At 39.1% G+C, this 19352-nt stretch overlaps 1 protein-coding gene across 3 annotated transcripts; it reads right to left on the reverse strand.

Annotated features, from left to right (window-relative positions):
* Window positions 1-32: 32 nt before the first annotated feature.
* Window positions 33-19058, reverse strand: znf384a (zinc finger protein 384 a). Of its 3 annotated transcripts, XM_052135726.1 has the most exons (12): window positions 18658-19058; window positions 17292-17359; window positions 16660-16960; window positions 15929-16051; window positions 11765-11803; window positions 11244-11410; window positions 10912-10988; window positions 10305-10529; window positions 7565-7732; window positions 7235-7313; window positions 6788-6946; window positions 33-6481 (listed from the first exon to the last, which is right to left on the reverse strand). In XM_052135726.1, the coding sequence occupies exons 2-12, from the start codon at window positions 17352-17354 to the stop codon at window positions 6086-6088; spliced, it is 1797 nt and encodes a 598-aa protein (XP_051991686.1). In that variant the 5' UTR covers window positions 17355-17359; window positions 18658-19058; the 3' UTR covers window positions 33-6085. The 3 variants fall into 3 exon arrangements, with proteins under 3 accessions (XP_051991686.1, XP_051991688.1, XP_051991687.1); XM_052135728.1 differs by lacking the exon at window positions 17292-17359; XM_052135727.1 differs by lacking the exon at window positions 11765-11803 and having other exon boundaries at window positions 18658-18989.
* Between the last annotated feature and the right edge of the window lie 294 nt (window positions 19059-19352).

The following is a 19352-nucleotide window of genomic DNA, read 5'->3' on the forward strand; positions in this document are numbered from 1 at the left end:
ATGATTCAATATTATGACATTTTATTGCTGATTTGAAATATGTTTCTTGATTGTAATCTTGACCAACCGTTATTGAGATTTTCTGCACTGTCAAAGATGTCCGACAGTGAACAGGCAGTGAATCTGCTGCACTAATACATATAAATGCCTTAACTCTTATCTACCGACAGCAAAGAACAGAACTGACTTGTCTTTGTTTGTTAACAATTAAAACTACTTAAAAAGTCCCTCATTGAAAAAGTGATAATAGTACACCTGTACCAAACTTAATCAGTAAGTTTAGAGACAATAAATGTTTAAAACACAATGTTTTTGGAAAGAGATATTTAAGTTTCATGGCTTAGAAAATATGAAAAAAGTCAAAGAGATACTACATATAACCAATGCCATTTAAAAAAATTAATTTGAGCAGGCAATTCAAACTCATTATCAGAGTGATCAAATTATTGAAAGTATAAAATAGAGGGTTTTTTTGGATTTTGCCAAAACCGATAATGGAAATTTAAGAAAATCAAGGCTACAAGAGTCAAAAATGAATAAAACCCAGATGCAGTTTATGTTCAACCAAAATCCCAATAATAAACGAAACATTTTAATGCAGAACATGGGACTTTTATCTGTTAACAAACCCCAAACACACAAGGGACTCGTATTTTGAAATTACAGAGACTTTGCTCTGTTACAAATTAAGATTTTTATAGACTCTATTCACCAGATGAAGAGTTTTGTATATGTAGATTTTTCACCAGATGATGTTTAATGAATCAGGTTTTTTTTACTAAAATATGAAGTTAAGAGACATTTTTCTTTGTATGCCCTCGCTTCAGTTTAGAACACTTGATATCAAATAAGAAAATATGCATTGAAGTGAGGATAAAATATGGATGAATATTGTCAATGGTGAAAGATTTAGATACAGCAAATCCCCACATGATTGTAAATCACATTAATAAAATAAAATAAAAACCTTCGTCATCTATCGGCATAGAGTTTTGCAGATAACTCAAAAAAAGCAACTGTTGACTCCAATTAATCTGTAAAACCAATATATCGGTCTAACCCTAGTATGAAAACAATAGATTTTACTCACTAAGTAGGACAAAAATATTTGAATATCAAAAGACACTGCTTTTATACTCCAGAGAGTCTCCTAATATATACGTCTTTACATGTACTGTATAATCCAGATTGCATCTGATATCACAGTTGTTCCAGTAAAATGTTTTTTTTATTGTTCAAATAAGGAGAAACAGTTACAGTTGGATGAATGAGTGTTGATCTATACAATAAAGTCATCCTTAAGAGTAGTTAATAAGTATTAGGAGCAACAAAAGTAACACTAATTCATATATATTGAGAACTGTGAAATTTTCAAAGACATATAATGGGCTACAACAAGGATTATACATGGAGGACCAGCCATTCACCTGGCTGATTACAGGACACAGATGGCATCATGGAGGTCAGTGATTGGATGTTTTAGCAATGATAACATCCTCTATTCTGATCTCTAATGTTGCCTTTTTAATTCATTTTTAAAATCATATTTCAACTGCACCAGAAAGACAATCCTTCCCTTTTTTTTTTGAACACATTCTCAATATATACACAGTAACTCCCAATGGATAATGGATGATAATGGTTATAATTGCATAAAAAAATAATAGTTAATAGTTGGTAATAAAGTAAAAAAAAATAATAATAATACTACTAAATAGTACCTGGTAACCAAATTGTTGTGTGCACAATAATTTTTATCTCCCTCCCTTTCTGGAAACAAAAGAAACACTCTTTGTAGGGAGGGTCAAGAGAATATAAATTGATTCAAATCTTTTAGGTAAAAAAAAAAAGACAACTTTATAGATGTTTCCACACATTCATCTCTTTCTTTAAATGTTCTCTTAAATGCTCTTTTAATCAACCCTTCTCTCTCTCTCTCTCTCACACACACACACACACACCATTCAAACACAAGGACAATAGAAAATACATACGTGTGATAAAAGGCTAAAATATAATTATGAAAGACAGAAACAATGAATAAAAAAAGTTCATTTAAGTGCCATATCCCATATAACCTTTAGCATTGTTTTATCATCCCCTTTAGTGCAGTCTTTAACTTAAACACCTCTTTCTACTTTCCAACAGGTCTCAGCCGGTAGTGACAAACCAGTTGCACTTTGACTTAAAATGTCAATCAGAAGGCTAGCAATGCAGTGTCATCAAGGCATTAAAACTTCATAACAGATTGTAAGTGCGGTACGGTAACTAGAAAGCTTTTACGTTTGTCCCTATAACTATACAAATTTTAAATCATGACTCATACTGGCAAAATGTTACAATGCAATGCAGGTATGCATGTGCCATTTGAGGCTCTGGAATACTCCAGTAAACGTAAACTAGTAGTAATTTTGTAAACAGGATGAAAGAGGGAAATCTGCAGTCTAAATGTGCCTCTGTATGCGAAATAAATAAGTGGAATACGTTTGCACAACTTGAAAAAAGAACTGGAAAGTAACCTTAAATGTAACCTTAATTACCTGTTTAAAAATGTGTCCTCTGTCATTAATTCTGGCACAGTTCCTGCAACAAAATTAACTCAAAGTTAATAGCTTAGTCTATAGCTTAACCTCCTTTTCCACCAACATGGTGCTGGAGCCTGTGCCCAATCTGGTGCCTTTCCATGCATTTCCACCGAAGAAAAGGTGCTTCATAGGGTTGTGGCTAGGCTAATGAAAATGAATAAAGACGCAAAAAACAAAAGGGGCTGATTGTCACCAACCACCTCACAACACATATCTCACGATTCATTATGTAGTAATATAACAGAAGAGCATAATTATTAGTGGTCATCATATAGTGGACTTTGCCAAAAATGATAACTAAGGTGTGGGAAAGGCTGATAACCGATTAATCGGCCGATAGTTTTTAAAATCGATTTTTAGAAATGTAAAAAAAAATACATATTTAGATATCCTTACTATGACGGGCACAGAAAAAAAAAAAAAAAAAGAGTCTTAAATGAATAAAATCTCAGATGCAGTTTATTGTTCAACAAAAATATCCAGAAAAAAAAAAAAGAAAAAAGATTTGGGGAACGGGGGACTTTTAAGAATAAACAAGCCCGAAATACACCAGGAACTCTTATTTTGAAATGAAGAAATTATGAAAAAACTATCAGCATCGATTTTTGCCGATAACGATAGTTCCAAAAAGCAACTATCGACACATGGAGAAATGCCGCATCTCAGAGTTTGCACTTATTTAGACGACCTGCTTCTTCAATACTAAAATGTTGCACATTATATGACTACACAAATATTCATCTATTATATTATATTCTATTCATTATACATTTGACATATGACTTCAAACCAGCCTGAACTAGCATAAAGATGCTGAATTAAATGAATTTGGATGTTACATTTTTTTCTCAAAACTAGGAGTAAGACTCATAAACGGGCCTTGACAAGCAATGTTTGTTTGTTGGCAGGTTATGTAGAAACATTGTCAGTTACGTCATTGTTCTGCTCTCGGTGGAAATGCAATCTGTTTCCGAAAGAGCTTTGCAGATTACCTGGCAGAGCACTGGCTCTAACACCAGCACCCTTTTGGAGGAAAAGGAGTAAATGGGAACCATAAATTAAAAATATTTACACTGTTAATCCACGGTTCTTGCGTACATTCCTCAATAGTGGCAAAAGGGCAAAATAAAAAATCTGGGCTGGACATTGATAGTGTATAAATGATCAATAAATGTATTAAAGAGGCCCTATTATGCTTTTTGGGATTTTACCTGTCCTTTTAGAGCGTAATGTAGCTGTTTGTGCATGCAAAAGGTCTGCAACGTTAAAAAGCACGAAGTTATTCTCTCCCACAGACAACACTGCTCAAGAACTACATGAAACGGCTGGTTCGTAGTCCAGCCATTTTTTCTGTAAAGTATCTACACCACTTTGTAACGCATTTGCATAATGCCCGCCTAAAGGCTACTTTGGCCCGCCCGCCAGGATGAGTTGGGTTAGTGTTGTCAACATGTCAAGATGATGCGGTTTTCATCATTGCGAAAACAAAACGTCTTTGTTTGGACTTCCAAAGGCAGACGAATTGAAATATCTGTGGTTAAAACTTATTTTAAATATTCCGCACCAGTACAATCACAACCAATGCCGGATTTTCAATACGGTTACTCCTCAAAGATGGTGAGGTTCCCAATTTGTTAGGACAATCTGGCGCTCCAGGATCACAACCCTGTAAGTATACTTGATTAATTGTGGATTTATCTGCTACCGAGAGTGCAAATGCAGAGTTTTGTGTGTACAGTGTACACTCAGTGCACAGCTGTAGGCCTCTGCTATCGTGCTAGCTAATGTTATTGTGTTGAAATAGATTTGCTTATCAGCTGTGGCCCCACTTTTACCTACAGCTGTGTAGAATTATGAAGATTGTTTGTAGTTCTTACTATCATGAATAGTAATCAAGTGTGGAGATGGATTTATTTTTACAAAAGTTATTTTACATCTGCAATCCACAGAAGTCTAACTTGCTATGTAATTGTATTGTTTTGGTAAGGGTTTACTATTCAGCTGTGGGCCTGCATTTACCTAAAACTGTGAAACAAAATGGTTGATCTCAAGAGTCTTATATAATTACAAGCTGTAATCTTACCGCTATCCACGGTAGTCCACGACTAAATTGCTCACTAACCGTGAGTTCGCCTCTGTTCTCCGTTCATAGCTCAGGTGAAAAAACTTTGGCTACACCCATTCCAGCAAAATGCGACTAACTTAGATGCACTATGTGTCTTTTACTTGAAGCTTTGTTAGGTTCACAATAATCATCAGTGTACTTGTAAGACAGCAACAAAACTGAAGCTTACCACAGTGAAAAGTCCTGCTCAAGTCGTGCTTGCGAAGGTGGTTCGGGTCGATCAGCTTGTTCTTCCAAACCTTCATTATCGGACTCAAACTGGTACGGCAAAAACCAATGCCATTGTTACCGTAGTGTTTACAGCTGTTAAGGAAGCCTGAAACTCAGTTATGGTAAGGGACATTACATTTCCGACACGTGGTTGACCAATCACAACAGACTAGGCCAGCTGACCAATCAGAGCACACTGGGCTATTCTGAAAGGGGGGCTATAAAGAGAATCAGAGCGTTTGAGCAGAGGATGAAAATAGATGTTACAGCAATGTAGAGTATGAGAAAAATAATGTGTTTTTTGAACATAAAGCATGTAAACCTTTTGAATGAACAAATTAAATTTACATTTATATAGCGCTTTTCTGACACTACACTCAAAGCACTTTACACTTTACAGGGGACTCTCCTCAACAAGTATGCTCACCACACAACAGCTTTTGGTGGAGAGGAGAGAGTGGAATGATACAGCCAATTAATGGATGGGGATTATAAGGAAGCCATGATTGATAAGGGTCAATGAGGGAAATTTGTCCAGGACACTGGGGTTACACCCCTAGTATTTTCAAGAAGTGTCCTGGGCTTTTTAATGACCACAGAGAGTCAAGACCTCGGTTTAACGTCTCATCTGAAGGACGGTGCCTTTTTACAGTATAGTGTACCCGTCACTATACTGGGGCATTAGGACTTAAGAGTCCACAGGGTGAGCACCCCTTGCTGACCTCCCAAATACCTCTTCCAGCGGCAACCTTAGTTTTCCCAGGAGGTCTCCCATCCAGGTACTGACCAGGTTCAGCCCTGCTTAGCTTCAGTAGGCAACCAGTCTTGCCTACAGGGTGATATGGCTACTATTCTAGTTACCCCGAAAATAAAATCATGAACCTGTAAATTAGCATAATATGGGCTTGTTGTGCTGTCATGGCAGCTTAAAGCCTTTTCTGTGACACTGCAGAGCAAGTCTTAAGAAAGACAATTTGTATAGTTCATGTGCTGCTGCTGCTCCCGCAAGCCCACCTTCATCTTTCCTTTTCTTTCCGTCAGCAAACTTGCCAGTCTGTATTTCGAATTCCTCTTTTGTCCTAAGGCAGTGTTTTTATTTTCATTCCCAATTCTGGTCCATGTCTTCTCACCCTTCTCTCTCTCATTCTCTTGGGAGTTAATTCCTCTACGAGTTCATGTGCTCCACCTGGATGGCCGAGGTGGAAACGGTGAGGCAGAGGTCTTTGTGGGCCACCAAGTCGGCCACGCTGACTGGCTTGTACTGGATCTCTCCAGCTGAAACGGTCTTGTACTGATGCAGGTCAAAAGGACAGGACATTCCCACTGTAACAGGATAACTTGTTGGTGTGGAGGGATTGGGCTGGTTCTGTGCTTGAGACACTGTTCCGGCACCTGTAGGCGCAGCTCCAGCACCCCTACCTCGCCCACGACCCCTGCCAGTTCCTCCACCCAAGGGCTGAGCCGGGTTCTGTCCCTGCTGGGCTTGCTGTGCAGCCACCGCAGCTGCTACCGCCAGAGGGTCTGGGTTGTGTTTTCGCATGTGTTTCATCAGGTACGTCTCCTATTGAAGACAAATATCAAAACAAAAGGATTTAGATAAAAAGTTTTGACACAAAAGGGGAAAATATATCAATGTACAGCAATATTGCCAAGAATATATCAGTATAAAGATAAGTTCATTCAGTAATTCTTGTAAAACAAAATCAAGTTAGCAAACATGTAAACTACCATTCCTATGTCCTTGCTTTCTCCAAATAAATGTCTGATATCTCTAAAAATCTTTCCCATTCATAATTTGGAAAATAAAAATCAGAAAATGTAGCAATAGACTAGAGAAAGCATTTGGGTGATCCGGGTGGGGTCTTACAGATGTGTATGCGCGGTTGCAGAGGCCACAGGAGTAGAGTTTGGCATGTTTCACAGTATGTGTAGACAAGTGAACCTCCAAGCTAGTTGCATCTGTGTAACCGCGATTACAGTTGTGACATTTGTATGGCTTGTCCTTGTTGTGCTGTCTCCGATGAGACTGTGGGGAAGAAAAAATGTGACATCCGTTAGGGTAGTTGTGAAGTGAATGAAACCAACATTGTCTAGCGCACACACAAAACTGTGGGAATATTTCAAAGAGAAAAATATTAGTAACTGTACAACATTTTGTAGATGGTGTTAGTTTAAAACCTTCCATTATGAGCATATCTTTAACAGTACAAGGTGATGTTTCAGATACACATTATTTCATAGTCGGAAAATTACTCTATACTCACAAAAGCGTTGTATGTGCCAAGCCTTATTGATCAGATGAAAATATGGTTACCTGGAGGTTGGAAAGTTGGGTGAAAGCTTTCTCACAGCCGGGATGGACACACTTATATGGCCTATCACCAGTATGGATCCTTCAAAAAATAAAATACAAATTAAGGCAATTAACTACAGAACATGGGGATTTATAGATCACATCAACTGTCATTCTACAAAATCTAAACCACCACTTTCATTTCCAGGATGCCTACCACATCCACATAACCTAACCTCACCTAACTACACTATGACACATGACGGAGTAGGAAAGGAAGAGGAATGCAAGGAGAAGAGCACCTGGAATATATATGTTAGAATACTGATTCTATCTGTCATTGTCTGTTACCTGTTATGCTGCTGTAAGTGACTGAGCTGCCTGAAGGTTTTCTGGCAGTAGGAGCAGGTGTAGGGTTTGGCCCCGCTGTGAATGCGGATGTGCTGGGACAGGTAGCTGGAGTTGGCAAACGATTTGGAGCAGTGAGGACACTTGTGCGGTTTTCCCTCTGTGTGGTTTCTAACAAGGGATGAAGGGAAGGGTATGAAAAGAGAAAAAAAACAGAGAGATGTATTAAAAAACAATAAATTATCAAATTATACTCATGTGTCATAAGTTTCATGCTTATAGCTGTGTGCTCTTTCTTGTGTCTAAGTTTTGAAACACAGCACACAAAAACACAATGCACAATCAACTTATCCTCTCTCTTATTCACCCCCCCCTTCCCTACCTACAACCTTTGCAATGTCTTATCAACCAGCATTGAAAGAAGTCACTCTTAAACAAATACTTAAAGGAAAAAAATATGGAGGATGAGGATAAAAGTTGAACAACATTTGAGGTCAAGTAGCAGAGCAAAAAAATTAAAATAATTTTTAATTTTTATTTTATTTGTAGTACACAATGTAGAAAAGGTAGTACAATGTACAAACAAAGATGACACTGAGAGACCTAAAAGGTGCCAAGAATTAAATGAAACAAATAGAACATTAGTTGTTGGGGGAAGAAAGTGTGGGTTTTTATCATTATAGGGTGGTTGTCTACACACACTGCCAACACACATTTATGTTCAAATACCATGTAAAAGTGAATTTTGCATAATAGGTCCCCTCTCAAGTGCTAAAATGAGCATTCGAATTTTGGATGTGTGCCAAGCACTCACAAAGACTTCCATTCTTTGGCTAAAACAGACGAAGTGCAACTCCTTTTACATCGAGACAGCATCTAAAAAAAATGCATCTTTGCTACACGGGATGCTGAAAAAACAGCAAGGCACGGCGCAACCACAACTGTCTAGCGCATGCTAGATAGAAAAAGACAGACATATTCAGAGAGAACGGCCACCAGATGTGGAAATCTTTGGCGGTTGTGTCTTGATAATGCCTTGCTCTCTTATCAGCATCTTGCGGCACAAAGATTAGGTGCGTAAATACAACTGTATTTAGAGAAAAACAATGTTGTGTCAACAGTATTATGAAACTTGAGTCTGTGGTAGTATCAGGCACTGGTATAGGCTACTGTACATCACTATGTAAATATAGATCCATCTATTCAAGTGTTTATTTTCTCATTTTACTTTCTTAATATTTGAAAAAATGAACTGATTAAAACTTTTAGCTTTATCATTAAGCACACTCGATAACAGCCAGATACCGTAATTTCCGGACTATAAGCCGCAACTTTTTTCCCACGCTTTGAACCTCGCGGCTTATACAATGACGTGGCTAATATATGGATTTTTCCCGCTTTCAAAAAAAAAAAAAAAAAAAAACATTCTGTGACATGCTCAGTTTTTTGGCGGCGTGAAACTTTCATTAGACCAATGAAATTGCCGAACGGGTTAAGGTCAAAACAACTTTTTTTGTTTACTCTTTAGATTAAATCGAGCGCGCTCAAACTTCCCATCATTCTGATTACGGTAGTCATTTTGTCACCCTCATCATGGCAAAGACATGGAGAAACGCATATGATGCTGCTTTCAAGTTGAAGGCGATTGATCTGGCTGTTGGAAAAGGAAATAGAGCTGCTGCACGGGAGCTTGGTCTTAATGAGTCGATGATAAGACGTTGGAAACAGCAGCGTGAGGAATTGACTGAGTGCAAAAAGACAACTAAATCTGAGGCTATTCAACTCCGACACCGAAGGAGATGACTTCAGTGGTTTCAGTGCACAGGACGAGGAAGATAGTGACCAATGACTTTCTTGGTAGGCTACTGTTTACTGCAAATGTTTTATTACAAGCCGTGTGTGGCAGCGGGCGTGGTCAAGCGCCGTCCGGAGAGAAAAGCTGTAAGGGCGCTTACACCTGCGCTAAATTATGTCTAACACCGGTGTCTAATTTCAAGTGCCCTGCTTCACGTGTCCTTCTTGGGAAAACTGTCACACGGGCACCAGTGTGACAGTTTTCAGCAGGGCACTTGACGTTCCAGGTAAGGCTTTTAATGGCCACAGCAATGTTTACAATCAATTTTATAAAGTTTCTCAATTCTTCTATGCGCCAACACTAGACTGACGTGTGTCACTCTCTCAGCTCTGTGGCTGCTGCCTTTTTATGCCGCTCTCCCCATGCTTACTGAAATTAGACACCGGTGTTAGACATAATTTAGCTCAGGTGTAAGCGCCCTTACTGCTTTTCTCTCCCGGACGGGCGCTTGACCACGCCACCGCTGCCACACCGTGTTTTGTTAAAGCCTGAGTAAAGTTCATTTGTTTCAATGTACCAGTAGGCACCTGCGGCTTATAGACAGGTGCGGCTTATTTATGTTTAAAATAATATTTTATTTAAAAATCAGTGGGTGCGGCTTATATTCAGGTGCGCTCAATAGTCCGGAAATTACGGTATATTCTTTGCAAAAAAACAATCGCTACAACTTCACAACACTATTTGTTTTCATTTGTTGCACCCTCTTGTGGACGTAGGAGACAACGTTGATATAAAAACTTTATATCTTGCCGATTTTCCCCCAACCTGAAATAATGTCTTTAAAATTTGAATACAAATTAGTATTTGAACTTTGGAAATATTTCAGTAAAACAGCCCTAGTACCTCCCATTGGAAGTAACATGTAAACATGCTCGATCAGTTCAGTACCGTGTATGCTGCTGTAAGTGGCTGAGCTGTCTGAAGGTTTTCTGGCAGTAGGAGCAGGTGTAGGGTTTGGCCCCGCTGTGGATGCGGATGTGCTGCGCCAGATAGCTGGAGTTGGCGAAGGATTTAGAGCAGTGAGGACATTTATGCGGTTTCGCCTCTGTGTGAGACTTGGCATGAATCTGCATGTCTGATTTACTGAAGAAAGTCACTGCACACATCCGGCATCTATGATGAAAATCAGAAGAGGAAACAAATATGAGTTTTGAGAGACTCTTTAAATGATTGTTAATGTCTTTATTTTAAACACTGATTCAATGTAAAAAATATTATATTGCCAAAAATGTTATATAAACTACTTTACAATGCATTATATTTATGTTCTTGGCAGATGCTATCTTACCAAACTGATTGAGAATAAAATTTGGTATATTTTACTAAGAAAGCAGCTAAGAAGCCACCACTCTGATTCAAAGAAGACCATTAATACAGCTGCAAAACAGTGTTGCAGTGCTATATGCACACCAAGAACTAAGATGAACCGAGCTGGCAGATCAAGTGTTAAGGTACCCTGTCCGTATGAATATAGGTGTTGCTTAATCTGATGTACCTGTAGGTCTTATTCCCATCTTTGCCTGTATGATCATCCTCATCGTTGGAGAGGTCGTAGGGGTCACTTGTGTTATGCTGTGAGAAGGGAACTTCATTTAGCAGCTTAAAACTGGTAAACCTGACTTATTCACCAGTCAGCATCTATTGTCCTTCAGAGGCCAAACTCATAACAATGGGTACGATAGATTAGGAAATGTATAATTTTGTAATAAAGCTAAATAAATAAACTAGATAGACCAAAAATGCATGATGGTTTTTAATCATCCATTAACAACTGAACTTCTTGTTATTTGAAGACTTTTAATTAAGGACACCTCTGCAACGTCTCACCTGTCCCCCAGCAGCCAGGTGCGCAAGAATCAGCGGATCATTTCCTGTGGCAAGTGTGTGGGCTGCAACAGGACCGACCCGTGGCATCATAGACTTCTTCTTTCTGCCACGCTTCGAGGGTGCTGGCATGACTACAGCTTGTGGAATACTGCCATCCTCTTTCTTGTCTGTTAATGTCACCAAAAAGGCAAATACATTAAACACAAATGTAAAGATATGGCATTCTCCCAGCTGCTAGGACAATGCATAATGCACAGTATAGCTGTACATTTCTTCCTGAATTTTTGCAAGTAGAGGATAATATCTGAAACAATATTGAATGGTTTACTCTGTTTTGGTGTTTTTGAAAGCAATTAAAGAAGTCTTCTATGAAATCAGTTAATCTATATCAATTTATTAACTTATGGATGACTTTAAAAAACAAATCTAATTACATCTAATGCCATGTCTCTTTAAAGTAGGAAGTGGGTGACATTCCCTTCCAGTATTTGGTAACAATGTACATGTGCTATTATACTTACTGTGACTGTGGAAATAGAGGGAGGAGGGCCAGCCATCTTCTGATAGAAAAGAGCAGAACACACTCAACATATAGAGCTCGCTGTCCCTACCTCCCTTTCTCCTTCCATTATCTATCCCTTCTTTCATCCTTCCTCCATCCCTCCCAAAATCACTCTTGCTTTCACTTCTCAGGAAATTTTTAGCTATGAGATTGGCGGAGTAGGAAAAATCATGCACAAGTGTGTCTGGTGTTTTAAGACAGTGAAAGGGAAACTATTTGTGTTTTAAAGAAGTCGCTTTGGATAAAAGCGTCTGTCAAATGCATAAATGTAAATGTAAATGTTTAAAGTTCAGAATTAAGCACATGCTATAAATATTAGCACTAAGCTAATCATCAACTACTATCTAAGGAGGTTTTCAACAGAAGCCATCAAATGGGATTTGTCCTATTGTCTCTTTTAGGTCAATCCCATCAGGTAACTGAGACTTGTCCTCCACCATCCGGACTGAGTTGAGTAACCGCGGCACCATGAGGACCTAGCTAAGAATGGGACTTTTCCACTGTACGGTACAACTCGACTCGATTCTGCTCGCTTTTTGGGGGTTTTCCACTGTGGGTAGTACCTGGTAATTTTTTTTAGTACCACCTCGGTCAAGGTTCCAAGCCTAAATGTGACGTCAAAACCCCGCAGATAACTGATTGGTCAGAGAGAATCATCACTACCAGCGTCAATGTATTTTCGACACAGGATATCAGCCCGCTAGTTTTAAAGTTAACTACAGTGATAGCAGTATCATTTGTTCACGTGAATTTCGAATTGTAAAAAGAAATGGCTGTGCGTAAAACCAGCCATGGTCAATAAACGAGGTGCATACGGTCCTCACGTTAGCAACAAGCGAAACTAAAAAGTACTTCAGGAATTGTCTCAGCACACGGCTACCACCGGACCTACCAACAGTGAAGGAAAAAGTTAAAAAAAACTTTAAATTGACTACAGAACCATCAAGGAAAAGTGGAAGTGGTTCGTCCAAATGAACGCTATCTAGACCAGTGACCAATAGGTGGGGAGAGTGCCCTGGACTCGACCACGGCTGGAGTCCACGATGGAGGATGGTATGTTTTGTTACGTTAACTCTATATTCTGCTTGAAAGTTTCACTTTATTTAGTTGACCAGCTCCTGGACAGCTTGGTTCAAAAAACAACCAGGCCAATTTATCAGTTACACTTGTGTAAAATCACCATGCAACAACTGCTTTATGATTGGACAGTTTACGTTTGTTTTATTATTTTTACAAGCTTCTGTATCCAATATGAGCGACGTCCTAAGCAGCGTGGGCATACATCGCTTCAATGCACACAAGGAGCTCAAAAATGCAATTACTAGCTGAATCTGTGAGAACTGAAAGTGCAACCATGTAAAAGCGAATGTAACATAGAGAGCGGGAGACAGAAGTGCTTTTTAGCATGGAGGGATCTGGGGGCGTATTACAGAAAACTTCCTCTTTTAAGTCAAGATCTGATCAGTTAAGTAAGGATTTTCACAAATCCATTTTACAGAAGACAAAATCCTAACTGTAGTTAAGATAGGATAATGCATTTAGGAAGTGTTACTCTGTAATATCTTTAGTCCTGAATGAGATCCTAACTGAAATTGCCATGGTTACCAAACAGATCGAATTCTAAATAGCGATTTTAAATAGAGAAATTATTTAAATGGATAAGCGTGCACTTCCATGAAATATGTTTTTAAAATAATATTTAGATGTAATCAGAGACAATATTATTTTAGATTAGTAATAATATTACTTTAATTTAAAATATTTTAACTGTAAGTAATCAGTGACAGTATATGTATGAGAGTCAAAGACAACACATTTTTCCATATTTTCTTCAAAGCGAATTATGAGCTAATATTTCCATTTGGTGTCACCGTTGTCCTGTTCTGGTGGCTGAATCACTGATTTTTAATCCCAGTACATCTCTGATGGGACACACGGCACTTATAATAACAGTGCTAAACTTGAAATGTTTGCACTTATCTTTAAAGTAATAATAATAAAACTTTAAAATCTTAACTTTTCTTGATTCAGGCTTAATTTAAAGAATCATAAACTGAACTGAACCGTGAGCTCAGTATATTGAACCGAACAGAATTGTGAGATGAGTGAACCGTTACACCCCTATTAACAATCATAGAATGTTTTAAAAGTAAAAAAGAAAATATGCGGTTTACACAAGCTACTTGACTGTACACCGATCAGCAACAACATTAAAACCGCCTTCCTAATATTGTGTAGGTCCCCCAGTGCTGCCAAAACGTCGCCAACCTGCATTTCAGAATAGCATTCTGAGATTATATTCTTCTCACACAATTGTACAGAGCGGTTATCTGAGTTATTGTAGACTTTGTCAGTTTGAACCAGTCTGGCCATTCTCTGTTGACCTCTCTCATCAACGAGGCATTTCTGTCCACAGAACTGCCACTCTCTGGATGTTTTTTGTTTTTGGCACCATTCTGAGTTATTCTAGAGACTGTTGTGCGTGAAAATCCCAGAAGATCAGCAGTTACAGAAATACTCAAACCAGCCCATCTGGCACCAACAAACATGCCATCATCCAAATCACTGAGACCACATTTTTTCCCCATTCTGATTGTTTATGTCAAAATCAGCTTTATTGCCAAGTATGCTGACACATACAAGGAATTTGTCTTGGTGACAGGAGCTTCAAGTGCACAACAATACAAAAACAGCAGCAAGAGATAGATAATAATAAAATAATAATATATATATATATATATATATATATATATATATATATATATATATATAATTAATTATTCATATATGTACATGCACACAGACACACACCTTCATACATATACACACACACACATACATACACATACATTGTGCAAATCTAAAACAAATCCGTTATATAAAGTACAAAAATACAGTATGTTATGTACAGTGCAAAAAGTGTTGTTTTTTTTTTTTCATTTGTATGTAATGGCAGAAGAGGATATGTTAGATAATATAAATAGACTAAACTGTGTATTGCACATAATTATTGCTCAATGGGGCAGTTTTAACTGTTTATGAGATGGATAGCCTGAGGGGAAAAAAACAGTTCCTCTGCCTTGCGGTTCTGGTGCTCAGAGCTCTGAAGAGTTGGCCAGAAGGCAACAGTTCAAAAAGGTAATGGCACGGTGAGTGGGGTCCAAAGTGATTTTTACAGCAATCTGGAAGTGTTCAGTTCTTGAAAGGGTGGCAGGGGCAACCAATAATCCACTCAGCAGTCCGAACGGTCCTTTGTAGTCTTCTGATGTCTGATTTCGTAGCTGAATCAAATCAGACAGATATTGAAGTGCACAGGACAGACTCAATGACGGCTGAGTAGAACTGTATCAACAGCGCCTGTGGCAGGTTGAACTTCCTCAACTGGCGAAGGAAGTACAACCTCTGCTGGGCCTTTTTCACAATGGCGTCAATGTGGGTCTCCCACTTCAGATCCTGTGAGATGGTAGTGCTCAGGAACCCTGAATGACTCCACTGCTGCCACAGTGCTCTTTAGAATAGTGAGGGGGGTCAGTGTTAGGGTGTCATCTGCAAACTTCAGGAGCTTGACAGAGGGGTCCCTGGTGATGCAGTCATTGGTGTAGAGGGAGAAGAGTAGTGGGGAGAGCACACATCCCTGGGGGGCACCAGGGCTGATTGTACATGCTGGAAGTGAATTTCCCCTGTCTCAATAGCTGCTGCCTGTCCATTATGTGAACATTAACCGAAGCTCCTGACCTGTATCTGCATGATTTTATGCACTGCAGCCACACAATTGGCTGATTAGATAATCGCATGGATGATTGCTGGAGCCAGATGGGCTGGTTTGAGTAACTGTTGATCTCCTGGGATTTTCACACACAACAGTCTCTATAATTTACTCTGAATGGTACCAAAAACAAAAAACATCCAGTGAGTTCTGTGGATGGAAACACCTTGTTGATGAGAGGTCAACAGAGAATGGCCAGAGTCTATGGTACCTGAAATAAACACTCTTTACAATTGTGGTGAGAAGAATATAATATTCTGAGATGCAGGATGGTGCTGTGGCAGCACGAGGGGGACCTACATAATATTAGGCAGGTTGTTTTAATGTTGTGGCTGATCATTGTATATAGGTATTTACCTGTGTTGGATGAGTGCAGTGCGGACACAATCATGGTCGTTGTGGGCGGTCCAGATACAAAAGACTGAGAGGAGGCAGGAGGAGTGACCAGTGTGCCCTGAGGAGTCGTGATCACCAACCCCGCTGAAAAAGAGAGAAAATACATGACCATCAAAAAAACTAACTAAAAAAAAAAAAGCCAGAGAGATCAACTTCATTCACTTGGCAGCTGTATTTGAAACCCCATTGCGGCAGTGGTGACTATTTTTTTTTTATTATGCCAGGGTAACATAACACAAAGTAAAATATTATTATAAAAAAAGTTTAGTTTGATTTAACCTGCTTGAAGGAATATTTCACCCAAAAATTATAATTCTCTTGCCATTACCTCACCTTAATGTCAATCTCGAATGACTTTCTTCCGCAGAACGCAAACCAAGTTATTTTAATGGAGATATGATTTCTGTTCATCCATACAATGCAAGTGAATAGTGACTACATTTTCAAGCTCCAAAAAGTACATAAAGGCAATATTAAACTTGTGATTTTAAGCTAGATTACACTTCCTAAAGCTTGACACATGCACAGAGCACTAGATGGTGCTAGGAAGTGTAAAGTAACTTGAATTTATGATCACCAAGGTTTTTGGGTAATCTGTTCCTTTAATAAGAAAGAATCCTATCATCAAAGTATGTGAAAAGGGTCCATAGTTATTGTAGCCAATAATTTACACTGCAAACCTAAGCACTCACCTGCAGTCATTATGCCAGTAGATGGGACGGGCACCACCGTGATGTTTTGGGACGTGTGAGGCGGGTGCAGGTGTGCACTGACGCCTCCCATTTGGACTCCTACTCCCCCACCTCCTGCACCGCCCCCTCCTCCACCCTCTTGTTTAGACACCCTCCCGACAGCTCCTGCATCCATGGTGACCGTGCCTGGCACCGAAAGCACCGCCGTAGGGTAGTGTGCCGTGGACGAGTGTGGAAAAGAGCCACTCTTCTCCGGACCCAGCTGTTCTTTCATCTTATTCAGAAACATGGCGTTCTCAATCTACACTCGCAGGAGGAAGGAATGAAAAAACAAAAAACAAGGGATAGAAGGGAAGGAAGAAAAAGCAAGGAGGATGGAATTGAGAAATAAGTGCATATGATGAAAAGATGGATGAAGGGGGAGAAGGAGAGAGCAGCGAGGGCAGGGTTAATTGGATGGTTGTGCAAGGCTTCTAGTGTGTAACTGTCACATGAATAAGTGTGAGGCTGGTGTTTAGCCATCCCGACTGTTATGGTTGTTTTGATTACTAGATTATACCCTATAAGCATAGTGTCCCCTTTAAAGACACAACGATGTACTGTTCAAGAGAGTCCAATAATAAGGTGTCTACCTGTCCTTGCATTGTTGGAACGGGAGACCAAAAGTATGATGAGTTGAAATGGGAATCTTCCATTATTTCTGCAATTGAAAAGCAACATAACTTGTAAAACACCCACTCTGCCTTTGTGAAACGACATCTCGCCTTTTATAGGTTTCCAGTGTGGCTGTATAAAGGTTTATTCACTTTGGCAAGAATGAATGTAACTTCGACACCCAAGTACCCAACACAATACACATGACATCTTGCTTAGTCCAATTAATATAGGATACTGTCTTTGAAATATCATACAAATGTCATGCATCTTTATTCACTTGAGGCAAAGGGCATAGGTGCATCTTTCTGGTGGACATCCCTATGCTTGTCATAGGACAGGCAAAGAGGTGCGTTGGGTTAGGCATCATGATGCTTGCACAACCCAACCTGCGAAACGTAAATGGCATGCGTAAAGTACTAAGTAATGAAAATATATAAGTGCCAACTCAATCTTGAACTTTACTGAATGCCATTATGTAAAAAAAATATTTTTTTAAAACAGATAACACGCACCTTCATTTTGTTTTTCTTTACAAATACATATATGCTGTTGTCTGGTGCAATTGCACATAGGGTCTAATTTCATGGCAGATGGGAGCAGCCACAGCTGCATTACTGGCATGGATGTGCAACACTAAAGCGCGTGCTGTAAATAGGCATCAAAACAGAAGGCATCGTCGCGCGATATTGCACCAAAACTGTCAGAACTAAATTACTGCAATTGCTGGTCACAAGCAAAAACTGCACACGGACCGCTCACGTACAGACAACTATTATGGATATTTGCATAGACTTTATTTCGTATGCATGCCAAAATAAAAACAAGGGATGGGCACCAAGCGAACAACTTTTTATTCGTTTCGCATGGCATCTAGGGTTGCTGATGTGTTTAAATCCACTAACTAATGCAATACCAGCTCATTCTTCACGTTGCTATTTAGTGAACTACTAATTAACTATGCATGGATAGTATTAAGGAAAGGTAGCTGGAAAGACAAAAAATCATTAGGGCTTCTCTAACCACCCTCCATTAAAATGTCAGCTTTTGTTATGCGCACAAGCGCTGTCCAAAAGCTATGCAACATGTAAACTTCCGCTTGCAAACAATAATCCTCCTATGCCTCCATCCCTCTCTCCGTTAGTCTCGCTGAGAAAAAAAAAACGAAGAAAAAAAAAAATCGAGGATAAAAAAAAACGAAGAGAAAAAAAACGTCGACGCCAGTGCGAGAAAGACGCAGTTTCATGCAGACTTCCGGCTGGCGAGAACTGGGGAGAAGCGCGCGCGCGAGTTGCTCAAATTTAGAGAAATAATTAACAATTGATTTATAACTCTGTTAATTACCGGTGCTGGCGATTCCCTTTCAACCCCCAGGGCTCCTCCGAGCCGGGACAGTTCGGAAACTTCGTCCAAATCCGCCCGAACCCCTTGGATTTACCGATTTTTTTCACCTCAATTTTTTTTTTTCACTTTTTTTTTCTCTCTCTCGAAGGGCTGTCCGACTCCTCTCGACTACACTTCCGGTTAATGAGGTCAAAATGATTAAAAGCACACCGCCAAAATCACTTCCGCCATGTGAGGTCGTTTGTAATATTTCAATCGTCAAAACGTTTATGGATTAGGATGTTTGTATCTTGTAATTTGACATTTATAAAATCATGATCTATGTGCATAGTGTGTATTCAGTGTCGAAATTAATATTATTGTGAAATAAATGGAATTTACCAACACTTTCTATGCTCTCCATAATTTTTTAATGTACATATCTCAACATTTATGGGAAATATAAATATGAAACATATTTATTTTTATATTTGTCCTGTGCATGATGCATTAGTGTGACAGGAATGGTCAAATAATCCACCCCAATAAAGAAAGACAACCTATGCAACGAAAAAAACAAACAAATTAAGTGTCTATGCTCCTCTATATTTTATATATTGTATATTTATTTAACCTACAAAGCTCTGAAATTCACGTGTCCACTTTTATCTGACCAAGAATCGGCTCTCACTGGACACGGGCGGTGGGCGGGACCA

The sequence above is a fragment of the Xyrauchen texanus genome, chromosome 10 (genome assembly GCF_025860055.1).
Source record: "Xyrauchen texanus isolate HMW12.3.18 chromosome 10, RBS_HiC_50CHRs, whole genome shotgun sequence".
NCBI classification, from domain to species: Eukaryota; Metazoa; Chordata; class Actinopteri; order Cypriniformes; family Catostomidae; genus Xyrauchen; species Xyrauchen texanus.